This window comes from Fundulus heteroclitus, chromosome 5 (genome assembly GCF_011125445.2).
Source record: "Fundulus heteroclitus isolate FHET01 chromosome 5, MU-UCD_Fhet_4.1, whole genome shotgun sequence".
NCBI lineage: Eukaryota > Metazoa > Chordata > Actinopteri > Cyprinodontiformes > Fundulidae > Fundulus > Fundulus heteroclitus.
In genome coordinates, this window is record NC_046365.1 from 30928334 (window position 1) to 30949593 (window position 21260).

Here is a 21260-nt window from a genome sequence, read left to right on the forward strand (position 1 = left end):
CAAAGCAGAGAGTGATTATTATAATGTGCGATCTGTGTAAAATTAAAGTGTATGACATCATCATAGTGTTGGTTATGTGTCCTGCATTGTCCAAGGCTGTGGTCGGCCTTGTATGTTCATAGGATTGATTTATATTGAATGTGGCAGGGAGCCAGAGGAGTTAATGTACAGGTGTGAAGAAGATGATGTAATGCTGTCTTTTGCACCAGTTTCAGTTTATGGAGGTTTTCTGGGGTACAGGGAGGGAAGGGAGATGAAACTGTAAAGTGGACTGTGGACCATTTTGGCAAAAGTGTGAAGGAAGAACTTGATGCTGCAAGTATGAAAGTTAACCAGGTGATGATGTTAAAAGTGAAGGAGAGGATGGAGAGGCTGTCCAGGATGACACCAAGGCTCTGAAGCTGAAAGGTGGCAGAGATACAGGAATTGTCACTGCATATTGTAAAACTACCAGATTTGGTTAAACTTGACTTTGCACAATAAGCAAGTGAGGTAACTAATGTGGCTTTATGTCCACGGTCCTGGGCATATATGGGCTGACTCAAATTTTTTTTTAGTCAAACTGATTATTTTTTCTTTAACCCCGGGAATATGTATATTGTCATATTACAACATGAATAATTACAGTAAGCCATATTGGTTCATTACATAATGTAATACTATATCTTCAGAATGATGATAACTGGACATGTGAATTTATACTGTTTTTATATATTTGCAGGTATGTGAGACCATAATGAGACACGCCAAGGAGAGGTTTTCTTTCACCAAGCACCTCGTCAGTGCCACTCTGTTGAAAGGAGACTTGTTCCAACAACACAGCAGGAAGTTCCCAGATTCAGCGCTGGAAACCACAGTGGAAGCCTACCCTTCACTGGAGAAGGCCAGACTTAAAACTGAATTGTCTCTGATCTATAATAACAAGGAGTTCCAGAGTTGCAGTGGTGCACTGGCTCTCTATCAGGTTTTGATGGAAAACAACCTTCAAGACACATTCACAGAAACTGTACGTCTTCTGAATATCCTCATCACCACACCAATGACAACATCAGAATCAGAGAGGTGCTTCTCTACTTTAAACAGGATAAAGACTTTCCTTAGAAACACTATGGCACAAGATCGGCTTAATGCTCTAGCCATGCTCTCCATAGAGAAAAAACTGACACGGGACATTCCTGATTTTAACACAAGGGTCATTGAGAAATTTGCCACACAGAAAGACAGACGAGCAAAGTTCTTGTACAAATAAGAACCCTTTCACTGTTTATTTCATTTATTCTCTCTTTCTCCCTCACACACACACACACACACATACAGAAAGAGAGAGAGACACACATTTTGTCATGTGTAAGTGTTTTATCTTATACTGTATCTTGTATCTTATACTGTTCATTTAAAAAAAAAGACTTAAAATTGCTGTAAATGGTTAACTGTATGTGTAAAATGCTAAATCTGAGAAGGGAATTAAATGTTTATTGGGGAATTGTAGTAATTTTCTGACTTATAATTTGAATGCATGTGGGTTAGGCAGGGAAATCTATTGGCCAGCCCCACCAAGATTTTTTTTCACCAGCCGCCACTGCTTCAGATCCTTGTCTTGTTTTTGTTTCTTTTATTTTTTCCGTTTTGGGGGGTAAGCTTCATGAAATTAAGTGCGCATTAAAACGTTGCCCCAGTGCAGATTGTATTTAAAATCTAATTAGGATAAAATCCTGAATTTATTCTGGGTTTTAAACGACCGCCCCCTGGCGTTTAAAGACGTCCGTGAGCGTAACAGGAACGTCACTTACGTCAAAACGAGTTAGGGACTGTCGTAAAGAAGCACGTAGAAGTTTGTACGTAAAGAAAGCCCAAACAGGCTCATACATAAAGGGAAAAAGGAGTATGCAATTCACAATTGTTTGATTTATATTTAACGTTAATTTAGTGGGGTTTGATAATGTTTTTAAACCCTGATAATAATATGACCGGTCATCACACTGCACGCTTTATCCCAGTGTTGCACTTTGTGGACGCTCCCTGACGCCGTTGTCGCGGAAGTAAAAAGTCTACGTGGGGAAGAAAGGTTGGTCTGGCTGTGTTTGAACGCCTCAAAACCTACCAGCACCCATGTCCAATCCAGCTCCGTGCTGTCCCTGGTCGAACCAGTCCCCCTCCTCCTCCCCCGGGAGCCAAACCAACGCGTCGAGCGGCCTCCGGGGCGTATAAATGGTGCGGAGAGCGGAGCCGAGGCGGTAATGCTGCGCCGGGTGCGGCGGCAGTCTCTCCGGCAGGTGCTGTTACTGATGGCCCGGAGACCCGACCTGCTCTGCGGCGCGATCGTGCTCAGCGTCCTGCTCGTGCTGGCGGTTAAGTTCACATGCAGGTGCGCAAGGCTTTCTGATTTTTATTTATTTATTTATTTTAAAAACTAGCGGCGCGTGCTTGCTGAGTTGTGACAGCTCGGTTGTGAATGACCGATTATCCGGTTGTCATTGGAGCTAATCTGAAACTGACGTGTACTGACAGACAGGAGGATTAACCGACGACCTTACCAAATTAAAACAGGACTGAGTTTTATTTTCATGTTGTTCGTGAATTAGTTTCATCAGAATATTTACCCTTCAGTTGATTCGAACGTAGTGCAGCATTAAAAAAAAGCAAGTTTTCTGTAAAATTACTGAACATGTCCAGGCCAGTTACTCTTTATTAGTTTCAACATTTTATTTGTAAAAAACAAAATGACGAACCCTGACTTTCCAAAAGCCATTCTGCATTGCAAGGAGACGTCCCAGGTTCGAATCCCGATCAGGGTCGTGCTGCGTGAAGTTCTCCCCTTAAGTGCGTGGGTTCTCACCGGGTACTCCAACTTAGTTGCCCTCAGGCATGCCTGTGTCCTTGCATGGTGGGGTGTGTTGAATTCCTGAGAGGAATGGACGGGTGACCTGTCCGGGGTGTACCCTGCACCTCCTCCCAGTTACAGAATCAACACTCCCTTCTTGACTCCACACGGATAAATTCATAATCTCTGATTTCTTCAGCTTCTCTTTCATTCATTCATTACTGCTCTGGGGGGCGATTTGAGTTCTAATCGGGTCCAAATTGAGGTCTGCAGGATTGTCAGCATCTATCAGAATTCATTAATTTGCCAATTGCCTTTTTTTTTTTTTTTTTTTTTTTTTAACTCATGCCAGCTTATTAGTTTCTTTTTTAATAACTATTCAATTCAATTTTATTTATATAGCGCCAAATCATGAAACATGTCATCTCAAGCCAGTTTCCAAAGTCAAATTCAATCAGATTATACAGATTGGTCAAAACAATTTCCTATATAAGGAAACCCAGCAGATTGCTTCAAAGTCCCAACAAGCAGCATTCACTCCTGAAGAAGTGTAGATCCACAGGGAGAGTCGTCTGCATTGTCCATGGCTTTGCAGCAATCCCTCATACTGAGCAAGCATGAAGCGACAGTGGAAAGAAAAACCTCCAGCAGAACCAGGCTCAGTATGAACGGTCATCTGCCTCGACCGACTGGGGGTTACAGAAGACAGAACAGAGACACAACAAGAGAGACAAAAAAGCACAGAAGCACACATTGATCCAGTAATCTGTTCTACATTAGATGGTAATCTCAGGTGATCTGTCTTCCCTGGATGATGTCACAGTTAACAGACCACCAGCGTTTCCCAACCCAGCCTGTAGTATTTCCTGCCGTTTTCTGACCAGTTCAGGCATTGATGAAGTAAATGAACAGACTAAAGCATAGAGCAGGGACGTTATTAGCCTTGTTTGCTTCTAATGATGAAAGATATCATGAACATGTTCAGCAAGGATATGTGAGATGTAATTAAAAAGCTGTGTCACCAGTGCAATCGTAGCGCTTGACTAAATCTATTCTTTAACAACAGGTAATCCGTTTTGGCGGAGACTTCAGGCGTTTCCTGATTTGCCGTGCGTTCGTTGCTGTTTCTGCCTCAGATTTCATGTCCTAGCCCAACCCGGGTGGCGAGATGAGCTCGGATATTTACCAGAAGGACCCGAAACCCGAGGCAAATTGCAGTTTGCAAATGATCTAAAAGCGTATCCTGTTTTCTCAGCTGGTTCAGTGGCGTTTGATGCAACCTGAGAATGTCAGCGCATCTCAGCTCAGCACTAATACCACGACATCAATATTGTTAACCTTTACACATAGTGATTAAAAAAAGGCAGCTATCAGTGTTTTTTTTTTTTTTTTTTGTCTCTGATACAAATCCATATATTCATGGATTACCCAACATCAACATTTTTGCTTTCTAAACGACATTTTCAGGCTTTCTTTTAATCAATTTGTTTTCCTGGATTATTTTTTTTTTAGAAGAATTAAGTTGTTTTGTTTTCCATTAAACAAAGATCTACAACTCATTTAGGAGTCCACGGGTCTCCTTAAGCTTAAGGGACGAAGTACTTTTGTGGCTCCACATGGCAGATAATGTAGCAAGGAAACATCAAAGTTGAAGCATAAAATACAATATATGTAGTTATTATTGCCAGATCACCAACAAAAACATTTCCAGTGAGAACATTTTGTATTAAATTAAATGTTTTTTACAATACATGACTGACCCTAGAGTCACTTGCTGATAGATCCTTTTTAAGGACTTAGTTGCCTAACGTAAACCTGTGGCCGTCTTGTGTTTAAATGCACCGAAACTGAAAGCTCCCACTTTTTTTCCCAGTCTGTAAACGCATTATTCAAATGCCCTGTCCTGTTTTGCACCTGGCTTTGATTTTAGTAAAATTCTGATCAAGGGCAGCGACGGATGCGTTGATGCATAAATGGAGATCATCTTGTACTCCCTACGTCTGCTGTTGAAACTACCGCCTGTGAAAGTAAACCTGCAACGGCACTTTCTGGTTGATGTTTCTTACATTTAATCATTGAATTAAATCCGAAGTTAATTGACTTAATTGATCTTAAAAGGAAAATTGGTCATGTCCGGTTTGAGCTGTTACTAACGAAGCACTCCAACCAGTTTACATCATTTATTGTCGTTCCTTCAAGCCTTTTCTTCATTTTCTCCATTTTCTGCAGCCGCGCTAAGAATGTGGTGGCAGCAGCTCGGCCTCCTGTCCGGTTCTTCTCTGCCGAGGCCCCGGTAGTGGACCTCTACCTGGGTCAGCTGGACCAGGTGAGAATCGGTGGCGCTGCGTGATGAGGAAGGTGTAAGAACAAAGTTCGCTCCATCGAACGTGTTGGAGTCTGCTCTGCCGCTAGATTTGAGACGACAGCACGACCAAGTGGTTAGAGGCTGAAGAGGGCAAAGGGCTCAGAGTTCTGAGTTGGTTGACTTTTCTTCCATGTGCCCATCTTTAAATTGTAAAAAATAGAGTAATGTCCTGGCTGGTTTTCCCAAATCTCTAAACTACAAACATCTTTCGAAGCAAACTATGTGTTATAGATATAACGCGTAGTTTTATTATCATTAGTCTCTCAGATGCTAAGGTACACTTTTACACGATTTAGCTTCTCTAAGATGTTGCTGTACCATCATGCATTTTCCCTTTTTCTCACGTTGTGTAAATCAGTTGTTTTTCCACTGTTTGACTTGAATATTCCATCTTCTTATGTCGTATTATACTTAGTGTTGTATTTATTTTTACTTGATTTTGGCCTTTGACAAGCTCTGTAGATCAGCTTGTTTTTTTGTTTTTTTATCCATTCCAAACTTTTCCGTACATAAACCAAAATTGTCAAGTGAAAGGAACTCGAGGGCCCAAAAATGAACACAATTTTTTTTAAACCAAAAAAAATACCTGCTCTACAAAATACGATAATTTTAAATAAATAAATGAGTCAGTATTTTTGTAGATAATGAATGTGTAAATCATCGTAGATTTATGGGTTATAAAAGGGTTTTGCTCATTTGTTCTATTAAAAGATGGTGTTGGTAAAAATAATAATAAACTGAACTCTTTTTGGTCTTGCAATATAAGAGCTGTTGTTCTTCGGTGCATTAAAATCTGCTTTGAATTCATTTGTGTTTTCAAAGTCTGCATTTGAGTAAATAAAAGTCATTGGGTAGACATTACTATGAAATTAAAGAGACTGTCAAAAGCGTGTTTATTAAAACATGAATACTTTGTGTGGTACTTAACATTTTGAGTTGTAGGATTTTAACTTCTCTGTAATAATTTTGATCTAATTTAAAAACTAAAATCTTCCATCTACATCAGCCACCTGTGCTAGTAGACCAAGTCTTTCTTGAAATGCAGTTGCGAGGCCGCCCAAAATTAGTACGGGGGCCACGAATGGCTCCCGGGCCGCACTTTGGACATGCCTGCTCTAAGTTACGTGTAACTCTGTCTGTCTTTGCCACAATAAAGGAATCTCTCATCCTCTATTTTTAAACGTTATTTTTCTGCAGGTGGAACGTCTTAGGAGCATGGCTGAGGTGTCTCTCATTTTCTTTTACGCTCCTTGGTGTGCCCACTCCATGGCAGCCCGACAGGAAGTCCAGCAGGTCGCCAAGAAGCTGGCCAAACAGGTATGGAGACGGGTGAGGGCAACATGGAGACACTCGGGACAAACAACCAATTAAAGGGGGAAGATCCCACTTGTGCAAAGAGAGAACATGTAGGAAGTTGCCCATTTTAGGTGTAAGCAAAGCATAATTATTTACAGTGTCAACTTTCTGTGTTAAGAGCTCCAATGTTTGCTCCGGACTAAATATCAGCTTCTGGGTCAAAGCTTTACTGACTGTGAGCGATTCTTGCTTCATCACTGCTTTGAGGTGGTCACATTTTTAATTTTATGGTTTTTCAAAGACTGACTACAGATTCTGGATGGGATTCATGACCCTGGACCCGACATTTTTTGACGGGCCACTTTGAGCTGGAAAAACATGGCTGCCATCGCCAAGAGGCTCCTGAACCTTTTTAATGCAAAGTTGTATCCGGAGAATGTAACCCCACTCTGTTGGGGGGAAAAAGGCAAGAACACAGATGAAGGGTCCTGGGATGCTTCACACGAGGCAGGGGACGGTTTAAGGTTCACCCTTTCTTCTTCAGACCTTTCCCAAGATTTCTCAGATAGTTCTGGGGAGCTTAACTGGACGGCATTACTTTACCACGCTCTAACATAGGTACTTATTTCTGTCTATCCTGGATGTTTTCCTTGGGGAAAAAAAGCCCTTTTTTTTATTAGTGATGATACCAGCCCAGTATCTAAATGTGTCCACCTCACCATGTGTAGGAGAACACGCATAGTTATGTGCTGCCATTTCTGAGCAAGCTCTGCCCTGGTGGCAAATACATTTCTGGATGTAATCCTCCTTAGAAGTCAGATCTCACTCTTTCTGCGCTCAAATCAGCCAATTCACCACCTAGAAGAGCCGTCCCAGTGCATTCTCTCATGGCTTCATCATTGCCTTGCCTTATAATGCAAAGCAGTGCTAGTTTCCTTGGAGGTAACCATGGATTGCAAAATAAGAATGATTTTAAGCGCCACTCCTTTTTTAAAAAAAACAACAACGATCCTGTTGTTCTTATTAGGTCAGACTGACTGAGTGAAATACGTTTCTCTGTCATTAAGTCTTTGTGCTGAGCTAACGGTAAGATCGTTAAAGTGTTGACAGCAGCCCGTTTGGTGGCATGGCTAAAACATAAATTAGGTTTAATTCACAGCATTTTATCTTACCGCCGCTAATGGCAACTTAGACCCAATGCTATTTGCAATGATAAAAACAAGAGCTGAAACATTTGAGTTTAAAAACATTTGGTCGTTACTGTGAGAGACAATTTGCAGCAGATTTCTCACCTGGTTTATTTTTTTATTTTTTATTTTTTGTGCAGCTTTGTTGGTTTCTGTGTTGCAGGTGCAGTTTGTGGCTGTTAACTGCTGGTGGAGTCAGGGGAAATGCAGGAGGCTCAACCGTTTCTATCACTACCCCGTCATCCATCTGTTTTATAGAAGGTAGGAAGGGATCATCGTTTTGTGTGAGAAACACAAACTAATGACGTGAGGCAGGGAAAAAAATTAATAATTTGAAACGGGTATGTTAGTGGAGGGCTGTTTTTTGTTTTTTTCCGTCAGTGTACGTAGCACAAATAATTATTTTATTATTTTATTTTATTTTATTTTTTGTGCAGTAGAAACCAACCTGTGTGCACTCACCCACAAATACAAATATTCAGAGTCGCTGCCTCTTGTGTGAAAACTGTTCTCCGCTGTGTGTTTTCCTAATGTAGCTTAAATGTTATTGTCAAGTGTAATTTATGGCAATCTGAAGGATTTTATTCCCAGGTATTTTAGTTATTAACTAGCAGTGCCTTTCATAATTGTAGATATTATTCAGAACGGAATGGAAATTTGTTCATATATTCTTCCTGGTACATAAAGAAGCATAGCGTTCACTTTTAAAACTGTTAAAAAAATACAAAAGCGGGTTTGAGTTGCACAATGCATTGAATCGTAGTCACAGTTGTAATTTATTTGTGCAATCTCGCCATCACAAAGAAATCGGTTGCAGTATTTGGAAGTAATCAATAGTTTTCAGTGTCTGGTATTCAAACCCTACATATCCAGGATCTATTTCGCCAGCTGGATGGACTCTTTACTGCCCTGATGTAATTTTTTTTAGTGGTGATGATGCTGAAGCTCAGAGGGAGGTGGAGAAATAGTGTAATGTAAAAGACATCTGATATCGTGCACCCTTAGAGCTGGTCCTGCTGAGTGGCATTAAAGCAGAAATTGAGCTTTATTCATGCAGATATATCAGATTGTTTGGTACTTTAAAAAAAAACAACTTGATACTGCTGAGGCTTAATACGTTTTGGTCATTTCCTGTTTAAAGACTGTAAATTTAAATAATTTCTGTACATTTGTCAAACGTCGTCTTGTTGCCGCCCATGTTTTGACTAGGACATGTTGGCAAGATAAATGAATTCCGTGTGTGTGTGTGTGTGAAAGAGAGAGAGTTTTTTTTTTTTTTTTTTAAGCTGAGTAGAGTTTTTTTTTTTTTTATGTTTCCCTTTCTTGTGTTTCTGCAGGTTTGGGCCAATCGAGTACAGAGGTCCAATTGTGGCTCCATATATCGAAAGTTTTGTCCTTAAAGTGATCACACCATTAACTTACCTCCCAACCAGAGCACAGCTTGAAGACTTCCTGTCCTACCATGAGGTATTATATGGTTTTAGGATGTTTAATGGGCACATGACTGGAGAAAAGTTTGCATGCATTTCTTCTGTCTCTGCATGGTTAGGAGCTTAAAGTATGCTGTTGACTATTATATTCAACCTGCTGTTAGACCAGTTGTGCGTTATTAATTCTATTCAATTAAATTTTATTTATATAGTGCCAATTCATGAAACATGTCATCTTGAGGCACTTTACAAAGTCAAAATCAATCATATTATACAGATTGGTTAAAAAATGTCCTATATAAGGAAACCAGTTGATTGCATCAAAGTCCCGACAAGCAGCATTCACTCCTGGAGAAGCGTAGAGCCACACGGAGAGTCGTCTGCATTGTCCATGGCTTTGCAGCAATCCCTCATACTGAGCAAGCATGAAGCGACAGTGGAAAGAAAAAACACCCATTAGCGGGAAGGAAAAACCTCCAGCAGAACCAGGCTCAGTATGAACGGTCATCTGCTTCGACCGACTGGGGGTTACAGAAGTCAGAGCAGAGACACAACAAGAGAGACAAAAAAGCACAGAAGCACACATTGATCTAGTAATCTGTTAACTTATTAAACTTTTTACATTCTCTAACTGTCTCTTGTGTATTGTCAGCCTGGTGTGGTCGGATTCTTCCAGTTTAATTCCTCTCCACAGCCACCAGGGTACATCACCTATCTGTCCTCTGCCCTGCAGGCCCTAAGAAGAGGTAAGAGACAACCCCACAGTTTTTTAGGATTAGTGTATTCTCTCTATAATTTTTGTTGAGATTTCATGTAGAGTGATGGGGGGGCAAATAGGCCATGTTTAAATGGCTCTCAATTAGACTTGTTACAGTACAAACATTTCAAACTAAGAAGAACAATCGATGCCATCATTGATACCCTGGCAGCGTTCTTGTTGCCAGGCATGGGGTTTACTTCTGGTTAAGAGAGGGAAAAAAAAGGATTACTTACAATATGACAAACCAATAAGTAGGTCCTCATGTAGAGAAATTTATCATTTAAGTGTCAATTCTGTGTTGGAAAGACAGTAGACAAGATAACACGTAGTTTAGGGGTTAATATCACTTGTGGAAGTATGCACCTTTAATTCAGTCATGCCGTTATTTAATTTTATTGCAATTGTTTTTTATATTTAGCGTGCCACTGTGTGCCTCCGTTTGCCTGTGAATTTGCTGATAATGCTAATAGATTTTACTACTGAGAGACAAATAAAGGAAGGATGTGCTGTAGCCTGGCCAGCCAGACTCAGTTTCGCTTTCGCTCTACTATACAGCGAACTGAGTCTGGAGCCGGTCCCCTAGAGCCCTCTTTCCTAATGCCGACCAATCACAGGCATGGGCGGGCTTTATCTGTTAGGCCCCCGAAGCAAGTTTTGCACATACGCACAGACTTAAGCCAGACCGAAATCCGCTAATCTTTCTAAGGGCGTTCTTGGTTCTTTCCCTTTCCCTTTCCTTTTTGCTGCCCGCGTCCTCACCAACACTAAGAAAGTAGAGCGCATAACCCCGGTTCTAAAGTCCTTACACTGGCTCCCTGTATCTCAGAGAGTAGACTTTAAAATACTTCTGTTAGTCTATAAATCCCTAAATGGCTTAGCACCTAAATACATCACAGACTTGTTATCAGTGTATCAACCCTCCAGACCATTAAGGTCTTCTGGCTCCAGCCTACTCTGCATACCTAGAACCAGAACTAAACAAGGAGAAGCAGCATTTAGTTCCTATGCTCCGCTTATCTGGAACAAACTTCCAGAAAACTGTAAAAGTGCGGAAAGCCTGAGTTCTTTTAAATCAAGATTAAAAACACATCTGTTTAAAATTGCCTTTGACTGTTCTATTTAAACAGTTTTACTGTTTTTAATGTTCCTTTTTTGTTATTACATTTTATCCCTACTTGCTTTATTCTATTTTCTATCTACATTTTATTATTTTGCTATATCTTAATCATGTAAAGCACTTTGTATTGTCTTGTACTGAATTGTGCTATCTAAATAAATTTGCCTTGCCTTTTGCATAAATATGCACGAGTTGGAACTAGCACCGTGTGTCCTCAGGTTTTTGTGACAAAAACGACAAGAATCATTCACCGTAGTCTCCGCTCGACCACAGCTCGCCATGTTGTATTATATTGTGAAATGACAGCGGAAGTCTGATTGTGGCTTTTTTACGTTATGTCTGCTGTTCCTCTGCTTGGTTTACTTTGCGCCTGTTAACCCCACCCCCAGAATAAAAAGCCCTCTATGGGAGCAGCTCCAGACTAACTTCAGCCGTATGGAAGACAGGCGAGAGTTGGTCTGGCTGGCCAGGCTAGATGTGCTGGGCTCTTCTATATAAAAAACTTTTGATTTTTTTTTTTTTTTTTTTTGTCTTTTGGAAATGGTTTGGAAATGGCGCTTTAACTCTTCCCATACGAATGGACAGCAGCTGTTGCTTGGTCCTTAGTGATCGCCATTGGGTTTATAACACACACCTTTTTGCTCCAGAGCCGTGAACGGCCAGAACGTCTGCTGTTACAGAGTGGGTTGAACCCGTTGAGATCAATAAATCAAGGGTATTTATTTGGCAAAAGCAGCTGCACACCGCCCGGCTTCATCAATCTACCTGCAATAAATAAACTGACTTACTTAAAGCAATTAGTCTTTTCCTCAGTTAATGTTTTTGCTGTTTTTTACGGCGCAGATTTCCACGGCGTTGTGCGGTTTGGAGTTGTGACAAGCAAGCATGTCGCAGAGGCCATCTCACTGGAGGAGGATGAGACGGTTTACCTGCACAGAAGATTTAACTCTTCTTTGGTGGGCAGCATCACCGGCGCAGCTGAATTAAAAAAAGTTTATAAGGTGGTAATAACACTGAAACCGTTGTCACTCTGCGGATTTGTTGTCCCTCCAGATATTTCCAAGGAAGGAGCGAAACTTTACGTCAGAGGCCATCTGTAAGTGGGTGTTCGAGCACCAAGAGACGTTCCTCCAGTGGCTGCAGCCTCCAGGGACAAAGTCGCGCCTGCTGGAAGAAGAGTTGACGAAAGGCCCTGCCCTGCTTCTCTTTATGCCCCACAATCCCCTGCAGTCAGAACCAAGTGCAGTACTGCAGCAGGTGATCAATGCTGGACGAAATGCTTACATTAAAGTCCCAGCGTGTAAGATTTTCACACTGGCGCACCAACTAGTGGTGCACTAAATGAATTACAAACGACTTTGCTGTAATGGCTACTGCGATAGCCCCGGAGTATAATAAGTTTGACCATGTAAACATGTCCTCCATGCATTAGCTACGGTTATTGTGTGAAATTGTTTTTGGTACTGTTATCAATGCTGCTTGTTTTTTTCCTAACGTCCCTAAATAAATTCCGCGAGTCACATTTTTTTTTAGCTCGTTTCTGAACGTGCAGTCACTATTTTGGCTCCAAAATAAGCGACTATAAACACCAGTAAAGAGACCTGGCTGGTCTTGCTGCTGTACTGCAGACAGGGAACGGGCGGGCCCATATCCCTCCGCAGACTGGACATACATATCCTTTGTGTCTCGCATACGAAGGAAGCGACCAGTTTCTGCCTGGATGACAGTAGCTGCTGGACTTCACTGCCCTGTTTCTAACATAACGGCAAAAATAAAGTTCACTGTTAAATAAACTTACCTGTCCAGCAGAAAACCTGCAGCCTCCGCATCAGTTCTGAGTTTACGCTTCCTCAGAGTTTTCTCCACTCTCCCTGGTGATAATAGCTGCGCTGATATAGACTCTAGGGTTTTTTTTTTGTTTTTTTTCCCCTTGTTATTACTTTTTTTTTTCAATTTAATTTTATCTATATAGCGCCAATCCAGACATTGCCTTTGTGTCTAAACATCTTCTCAGGGAAGGATTTGTGTGCCTTCCTTTAGTCTCCACTAAAACCAAACCTGGATCGGCTGAATGTAGGAAACAATGAAAGCAAACAACCTAAACAGGATTTAACTTTAAAAAAAACACAAGAGGACATTTGACAAATGTGCAGCAATTACTTAAAGTTTACAGTTTCTAAACAGGAAATGACAATGCGCTCTAAATCACCAAAAACGTATCAAACCTCAGCAGTATGAGACCAGATGTGAGTAGACCATGCTGAAGAGTTATTGCAGCAACAAACTTAGGTTGTTTTTCTTTTTCTCTGTTATATCTCATGGTTATTCTAACTTTTATACTTTTTAAATTATTTTTACTTTTTGTGCGTTTTTTGCTCCCATTGAAATGAATGCAAATTCCTTCAAATTCTTCAAATTTTTCATATTCCTTCAAATTCCTTCAAATTCTTCAAATTCTTCTGATACAACTGATACTACTCCTACTACCACTGATACTACTACTACTACTACTACTATTACTACCGCTGCTGATACTACTGATACTACTACTGATACTACTACTGATACTACTACTATTGATACCATACTGATACTACTAATACTACTGGTACTACTACTACTACTGATACTACTACTGATACTACTACTATTACTACTACTAATACAACTACAACTACTAGTAGTACTACTGATACTACTACTAATACTACTGGTACTACTACTACTGATACTACAACAACTATTACTATTACTAATACAACTACAAATACTAGTAGTACTACTGATACTTATACTACTTCTACAAATTACTTCAAATTGTTAAAATTCTTCAATGTTTTTCAGCTATTTCTTCTCTTCTGCGTTGATCTTCTGCATCTTTTCCTCAAATCATTCTGCAGATTAGCATTCTCACTCGATGTTACACAGGAACAGCTTTTTCTAGTTATTATTATTATTATTATTATTATTATTGGACTTGCTCCTGTTCTGTGTGGGTAAAAATGAGTCAGTTCATGATTAACTTTTTCTATTTTATTTTTTTTTGGTCTTTCAGTTTGCAGACATTGCTGTTCGTTATCACGCATGTGAGCGCTCCAGCTCAGACGACCGCCTCCCCTCATTCACCTCGCTGTGCTGCCAGTCCGTTCTTCTTCCAGAGACCAGAACTAGCGTGTGCGAGGTCTGCCTCAGACTGTCCGGGCCGAGCCTCCCCAGCTCCTCCAAGCCTTGCTCCTTCCCCTCCGTTTTACCACAAGGAGACCCATTCGGGACTCGTCTTAGACACTGCTGCCTTCGTCAGCCATCTTCTCCCATTTCCATAAAAACTGCAACCTCAGAGGGCTGTAGTCATTTTGTGACCAGCTACAGTCCCTTTACTCTGTTCAGTGCCTGCTGTAAAACAGTAGAACCTCAGCTTAATGAATCTAAAGCCAAAGAAGAGCCCAGACCTCCGCTTGCTCCTCCGCCTCCCTCCATCCCTCCACCCTCTGCTCCCAAGCAGGAGGAAGACGGCATCACAGGGCTACAATGTCGAACCAACAGGACTCTCAGGTTTTATGTGCTGGATGTCGGTCTCAACTGGCCCCTGGCAGCGCGGCTCGGAGCGTCGAGCCTCAGAAACTCGTCTCGACACCAAGAGGCTTTCACAGAGGGCGACAGGAACTGCGATGGGTCGTTTGTGGCCATCGTGAACCTGAAGGATGAGGTTCATTATGTTCTTCATCGCAGCCCAGCAGCCACACTGACAGAGGCTTTAGGTAAGGCTGATTATCACTTCTAGGTTTTTTTTTTTTTTTTTTTTTATGTTTTCTAAAAATTTGGATCATGTGGAGTTTTAAAAAGTTCAAGAGACTAAAACAAGTACCTTGAGGAGACGACTATAATTTTTTTTTTCTGTGGGTGTTATGTATAAATTATAGGAATGTTAACATTTACTGAAACAAATTTTATCATTTTTTTTTTTTTTTAGAGACTGCTCTTCTTTTGACACGTCTTAACCCAACTGCACATCAGATTTTTTTATTTTATTTATCTTCTTATTTTTATAGACCAAATCCACTGCATTATTTAAAATCAATGGGTTTTGGTTCAATAATAATAATAATAATAATAACAATAATAATAATAATAATATCATTAATAATATTATTATTAATAATATTATTATTAATAATAATAAGTTGAACTTGGATGAACGGACAGAATCTGGCTATTTTTCAAATTAAAACATCGTTCAAACTCAGATTATAAATAAAACAGAAATCATGTAATTTATTCATTCTATGCAGACCGCTACCAGAGCTGCCATGGGCCGGTAGCCGTCCATGCCCCAATCTTGAAGTGTGTAACCCTCTAACTCTAAATGTGTCATTGTTGAAACAAATATTCATATGTACATCTGCGTCAGTATTTTTCTGAACATCCAATTTACAAATGCATATATTTTACACCCCCTACATAAATTGTATTTTTTGGTGTAATATGTATCAATTACGATACAAAGAATAATTTGAAAGCCCGAAGTTTAAGTTTATATATATATATATATATATATATATATATATATATATATATATATATATATATATATATATATATATATATATATATATATATAATTTTTTTTATATAGCAACCAAAAAGGATTTTATATTTTTTTTTATGTGAAATTTCCTCACAGTTACCAAAAATTGCCTATAAACAAAAGCACATTTTTTTTAATGTTACAAGTTTAATGTTTTTCTTTTTTTATGTGACACTAACCCAAAGTGACTGCAGATTTGTGCAGTGAAAGTAAGATGATTCCTAGTTTTAATGGGATAAAATTGAAATGCTATTGCATTGGGTCAATACTTTGTAGACCTATCTTTAACGCAATTAGAGCTGCTGGTCTTTTGGCAGCATGTCTCTACCAGCTTTGCACACCTAAAGACTTAAATTATGTCCCGTTCTTCTATGCAAAACGGTTCATTCTTAGTCAGATTGGCTAAAGAGCATTTTCAAAAAAAATAAAAAAAATAAAAAAGAGTCTCAAATAGATTTGAACCGTGACTGGGCTCTGGGTCAATGTTTAAGGTCATCGTCCTGAAAGAAGGGAGCCTCCGCCCGGTCTCAACCTGTTGGAGCCTCTAACAGGGTTGTGTAGACGTTCTCAGGTTGTCGTATCGTTGTTGTGTACCTAAGGCTCAATGCGTTTGTGTATTTCCCAACAAAGAGGCGTTCATCAGGAACTTCAGCTCACCGCACAGCCACCTGCAGAGATACCTGGTTGGAGAGGATGACGGGAAGGGAGGTGAAGACGAAGCCAAGCGTCCAGAGGAAGAGCAGCAGCAGCCTCCTCCTCAGCGCCTCCTCATCACAGAGTTGACCACTTCCTCCTTCGTGTCCGCCATCATGGACCATCAGAAGGTGGAAAAAAAAGGATTCTTTACCTCTACACCTCATGTTTGTTTGGGATCCTTTTTTCATTTATGGGGGCACCCTGACGTAATTACATGAAAATTAAGATGAAATGATTTTATGTCGTACAACTTTAAACATAAAACAAACTCAACGCGTGATTAAATGTGTCGTTTGTACAAAGTGAGGTCCTTCAGCTTTCAGTTTAAAGGGAGAACAGAAGTGGGATCGGAGAGCTGAGGAGCTTCCAGGTAACGGGAATTCGTTTTTATTTCCCCCAGGATGTGCTGCTGTTCTACTACACTCAGTGGTGTGGGTTCTGCTCCGTCCTCAACCACGTCCTCATCCAGCTGGCCAGACTGCTGCAGGGACACGGCACCATCACCGTGGCCAGGTGCAGTTACTGGGACGGCCCTTTTTTTTAAATTTTTTTTTTTTCTGCCCACGTTTAAGTAATCCCCTGTCAGCTTCCTTGTAGAAATGAAAACGGTGTAAGGTCCCCGGTTTTGTCTCCAGGGTGAACGTTGCTCGTAACGACCTTCCCTGGGAGTTCATGGTGGACCACGTCCCTGCCATCCTGCTGTTCCCCAGATACAGGTGAGGATATTTATTTTTAGTTAAATAATTGACAAGGATATTGTGGAATTTGCACCGGCTTGTCCTGTTAGAGCGACACTTTGATTCGCTTCATGTAACCTGGGCTGCAGATGGTAGCATGTTCTCCCTGCGCAGGAATGGGTTCCTCCCACAGTCTAAGAACGTGACTATTTGGGCTCTCTAAAATAGTTTGTGGTTGTTTGTCCTCTATGTTGCCCTGTGATAGACGGGTGATATGTGATGGATGGATATGTGTGTTGAAAAAGAAATGGAGCAAAAGATGAATGTAAATAAATTAAAATGCACATTCTAGGTAAAAGAAAGTCACACGGTCTGGAAAGTCAGGAATTTGATTTCAAGGATTTCCTGCTTTGGAAGTGTATTTGAAAAAAAGGAATAATAGTATAGAAGAATAATTTTATTTCCAGTCTTCACTGCAAAAAGGGAACTAAAGGTAAGTTAAAATGTCTTCAAATAAGTGTATCTGACCTTGATTTGAGCAGGCAAGTTTAAATGGTCTGCCGGTGGAATAAGGGTTTTGCACTTAAAATGGGAACAACTCATCTCCATCATCTTATTTTAGGGGTCAAAATACTCGTTCAGTTGGCAGATAATCTTATTTAGCTGCTCAGATCAAGGAGAAATACTCACTTCAAGAAAATGTTTCTTTTAGTTCCCTTTCTACAGTGTTTGCTATCCTATTGCCTTTCTTGTCTCCCTTTTTCCTTCCTTGTGTCCTTGATCCCCTTTTCTTCCTTGTTCCATCTCTTTCTACCTTCATTCTGTCCTTTATTTAATCCCGAGTTTTCTTATGTCCTACCTGTCTTCCCTGTTTCCTTTCCTCCTTAGTTCCTTCTTTTTCTGTCCCTTTTCCCTTCCTCATGACCTTGTCTCTTACATCGTTTTCTTGTATTCCTCCTTTCTTTTTCTTACCTCCCCTCCTTTCATTCTCCCTTGTGTCCTTCTTTGTTTCCTTCCTTTTCTTTCTCCTCTTTTCATTTCCCTCCATTGGGGCAGCTGTGGCTCAGTAGGAAGAGAATTCGACCTTTTAAGCCGAACATTGTTGGTTTTCATATCAGCTTCCTCCTATCACAAGTCAAGTTTCCGTATCTGTGTAAGAATGGGACCCTTAGCCTGAGAAAAGGGATTTTTACGTGATAATTCAACTCTAGCAGCAATGCTTCACTATAGTTGCTTTCTGTGTGACTTCATCAGTCTTTCATGTCGTCATGGAGGAGTTTTAGCTTTCTCTCATTTCCACTGTTGTTCCAGTTCATTGAGGTTTGCACGCGTTGGTTTCTGTGCAACTCTTCTCCACAATCTCAGCGTTTATATAAACACTGTGATTTCTGGACTTTGACTAGGCCATTGCCACGCCTTCATTCTTTCGATTTAATTTTCTGTTTTGGGTGATGCCATGTCAAAATGAGGTGGTCGGATCTGTTTATGATGCTTTTGTTTAATGGAAAAAAAAAATACTTTCGCTCTTAATTTCTGTGGAAGACCAAAGGGTGTGCTCAGTTTTTCCACAAAGTGCTGTTCAATTTTGACTATCCTTATGTAATAAATAGGGACAGGGTATATTTTGTATGCTTAAGAGTGCTTTTAGAACCTGGTAAAGACTAAATCTCTTATGCTCTGGTACGAAAAATGATACAATTAAAACAAGATTCACTTTCTTTTTCCCAATGAGCTGAAAGTTTTAGTTAAACTTAGTTACTGTGAATCTTTCTCTTCCGTTTCTCTTTAAGGAAACATCTTAGCGTGAAATACCCCGACGACCTTCCCATCACGCTACCAAACCTCCTCCGCTTCATCCTGCAGCACTCCAGCTCGCTGCATCATCCCAACAGATCCTCCGGCGGCGCGGTGGGGCCCGGACCCGGCGGCGTCCTCCGCGCAGAATTCCTGGCCCTGCAGCGCGAAGTGCAAGCGCTGCATCTCGCCCGCGAGCGTCTCTTGCAGCAGCTGGCCCAGCTGTGGCGCGATAACCGGCAGCTGAAGTTTGACGCGCGCACCGTCGAGCAGAGCCTGGAGAGGCAGATGCAGGAGAAGAGCCGGCAGCTCGCCGAGGCGCTCGGGCGGCTGCAGGAGCTGGCGGACGCCTCCGAGAGCCTGCTCAACGAGAACATGCTGCTCAAGGTCCTGCTGAGGGCGCTGAAGGGCAGGACAGAGGGCAAAGAAGAGGCCGAGGCGGAGCGAGAAGAGGCGGCGCAGGAAAACAGCCATCAAGCTTCCTGACTCCAACCCTGCAGGGACGATGGGCCGGGACTCAGGAGTAGGAAACTGGGTTTGAAAATGAAGGAAAGTCTGAAGGTGGAGAGGGGTAAAAAAAAAAGCTGTGATTAGACTTTGAACGTGCAGAAATGAGAGAAATATTTGCATCTGGGAAGAGGATGTCATGTAAAACCTAAATAAAAAAAGTTGCTTGTTTTTGACGGTAACACTGAGATTAACCTGGGCTCCTAAAAAAAAAAAAAAAGTTTAGAAAAAAGACGGAAAAATGATGCGGAAACGAGTGGAAGGAGTTTTACAAAGTGCTTTGAATGCAGCCTCTCATGGAAACACACTAGTTTAGAGGTTCAGGGTGACTCTAACCTCTGAAAAATCCCTTTCAGCTGAATCCCTTTTTTCTTTTTTTGGTTCCTGTAAAAATTCAATGACGCCATCAAAGTTCAACACTAGTAATCAGAAGAATAGTTAAATGCGTGAAAAATAGACTGGAGCCAGCCAGTGTGACTGAGATAGGAAATAATTAATACATTTCGCTCGTTGGTTCTGATGAAACCGGTCCAACTGGGGTTAAAAAACAAAATCCAGTTGCTTCCTTTCATCTTTCACAATAAAAGCCGTGCCATAAACAAAGACTGTTATTTTATTAAAGGAGCTGTCATGTTACCTGAGAAAGTGGCAGGTTTGGCTTTAGAGAAATGATGTGGGGAAAAAGGAAACATTCTGAGTGACGGGTCGTTTTTTTTCTTTTTTTTTTTTTACATATATTCTGCTGTCCAAGTGTCAAATGAAAGACGGTGTTTTACCTTTAGGATCTGTTTGTGTCGGGGTGTGAATATTTCAGCTTTCTCTCACGATTAGAAACATGTAAAATGTATTTTTTTACGTCGTTTTCCAGCTTTTTAGTTCTTTTGCCGATCAAAACGCTCGAGCAGTGAGATGCTTCCATGTTTCTACCCAACCAGGTAGATGTTTTCTTAATTATTAATGTAAATCTGCAGATTTCTTCTTTTTTACATGCAGATTCCCGCTAAACTTTGTAAGAACAAATCAGTGATCTCTCCCCCCCCCCCTTGTCTGATGCCACAGTGAGCTTAACAGAATTTAATATTTCAGTTTTTATTTTATTTAGTTTGAAGGGGGATATAATGATGGGTTTGCTACACTGATTTATATTTACAGAAATCTTTGAGTCACTAACATATTTCTATGTAACTATTCAGGTATTGGGGATGCTGCGGTTGTTTACATGTGAAATATTGCACCGATTTTTACTGATTAAACATCTTTTTTTGTCTTTCTGTGCTGCTGTGCTTCATTTTGTATTGGGGCATCGCCAAAAAAAACGATCCACTCTGTTTCTCAGAAGATTCAAATGTTCCCGATGAGTCACACGTTGGCGCAACCTTTACGCCTCAACCCGATTGGACAATGACCCATCAAACTGGCCAATCAGAGGGTAGATTTATTTTGTTTGCAATCCTCAAGAAAAACAAGTTAACAACCTTTTAGCTTCATGGTGTTACCATGTGGGGGTCTGGCTTCTGAGCAGTGGTAGTCAAGTCTCATCGCAGATGGACTCTGGACTTTGACTAGGCCATTCCAACACATTTATATGTTTCCCCTTAAACCGCTTAAGTGTTGCTTTAGCAGTTTGCTTCGGGTCATTGTCCTGGTGGAAGGTGAACCTTCATCCTAGTCTCAGATCACAGGCAGACTGACAGGTTCTGCTTTATCATGTCCCCCGTATTTGGCACCATCCATTCCCCCATTTGACTCGGGTTCCTGCTGCAGAAAAACCGAGGACTGACTCAACTTTTATAATTTTTTTGCCACCTTGGTAGTTAAATAGTTAAGTTTGATCTGACCAGAGCATCTTCCCCCATACATTTGGGGGAGTTGGCCACGTGTCTTTTAGCAATCTTAAAATTTGCCCTTTGCTTCAAACGCAAAGTAATGGCTTTTTTTTCCTGGCCGCTTTTCCATGAAGCCCATTGTTCCTATGCAGGGGCGGTCCTAGCCTATTTGACGCTCTGGGCGAACCCTCCCGAATTT

The 21260-nt window shown here is 40.9% G+C and overlaps 1 protein-coding gene across 1 annotated transcript; it reads left to right on the forward strand.

Moving 5' to 3' along the window:
- The first annotated feature begins 2028 nt into the window (after positions 1–2028).
- txndc11 (thioredoxin domain containing 11) lies at positions 2029–19388 on the forward strand. Its single transcript, XM_036137399.1, has 13 exons — positions 2029–2365; positions 5051–5147; positions 6384–6503; positions 7833–7930; positions 9007–9136; positions 9752–9845; positions 11820–11932; positions 12030–12233; positions 14032–14734; positions 16192–16385; positions 16658–16770; positions 16893–16973; positions 18725–19388. The coding sequence occupies exons 1-13, from the start codon at positions 2238–2240 to the stop codon at positions 19212–19214; spliced, it is 2565 nt and encodes an 854-aa protein (XP_035993292.1). The 5' UTR covers positions 2029–2237; the 3' UTR covers positions 19215–19388.
- The last annotated feature ends 1872 nt before the right edge of the window (positions 19389–21260 follow it).

Bases quoted from the DNA above. Each gene is read 5' to 3' on its own strand.
- txndc11 (XM_036137399.1), top strand. From the start codon at position 2,238: ATGCTGCGCCGGGTGCGGCGGCAGTCTCTCCGGCAGGTGCTGTTACTG. The intron at 6,504-7,832 runs GTATGGAGACGG...TCTGTGTTGCAG, and splicing joins CCAAGAAGCTGGCCAAACAG to GTGCAGTTTGTGGCTGTTAA. The intron at 12,234-14,031 runs GTGATCAATGCT...TTGGTCTTTCAG, and splicing joins CAAGTGCAGTACTGCAGCAG to TTTGCAGACATTGCTGTTCG.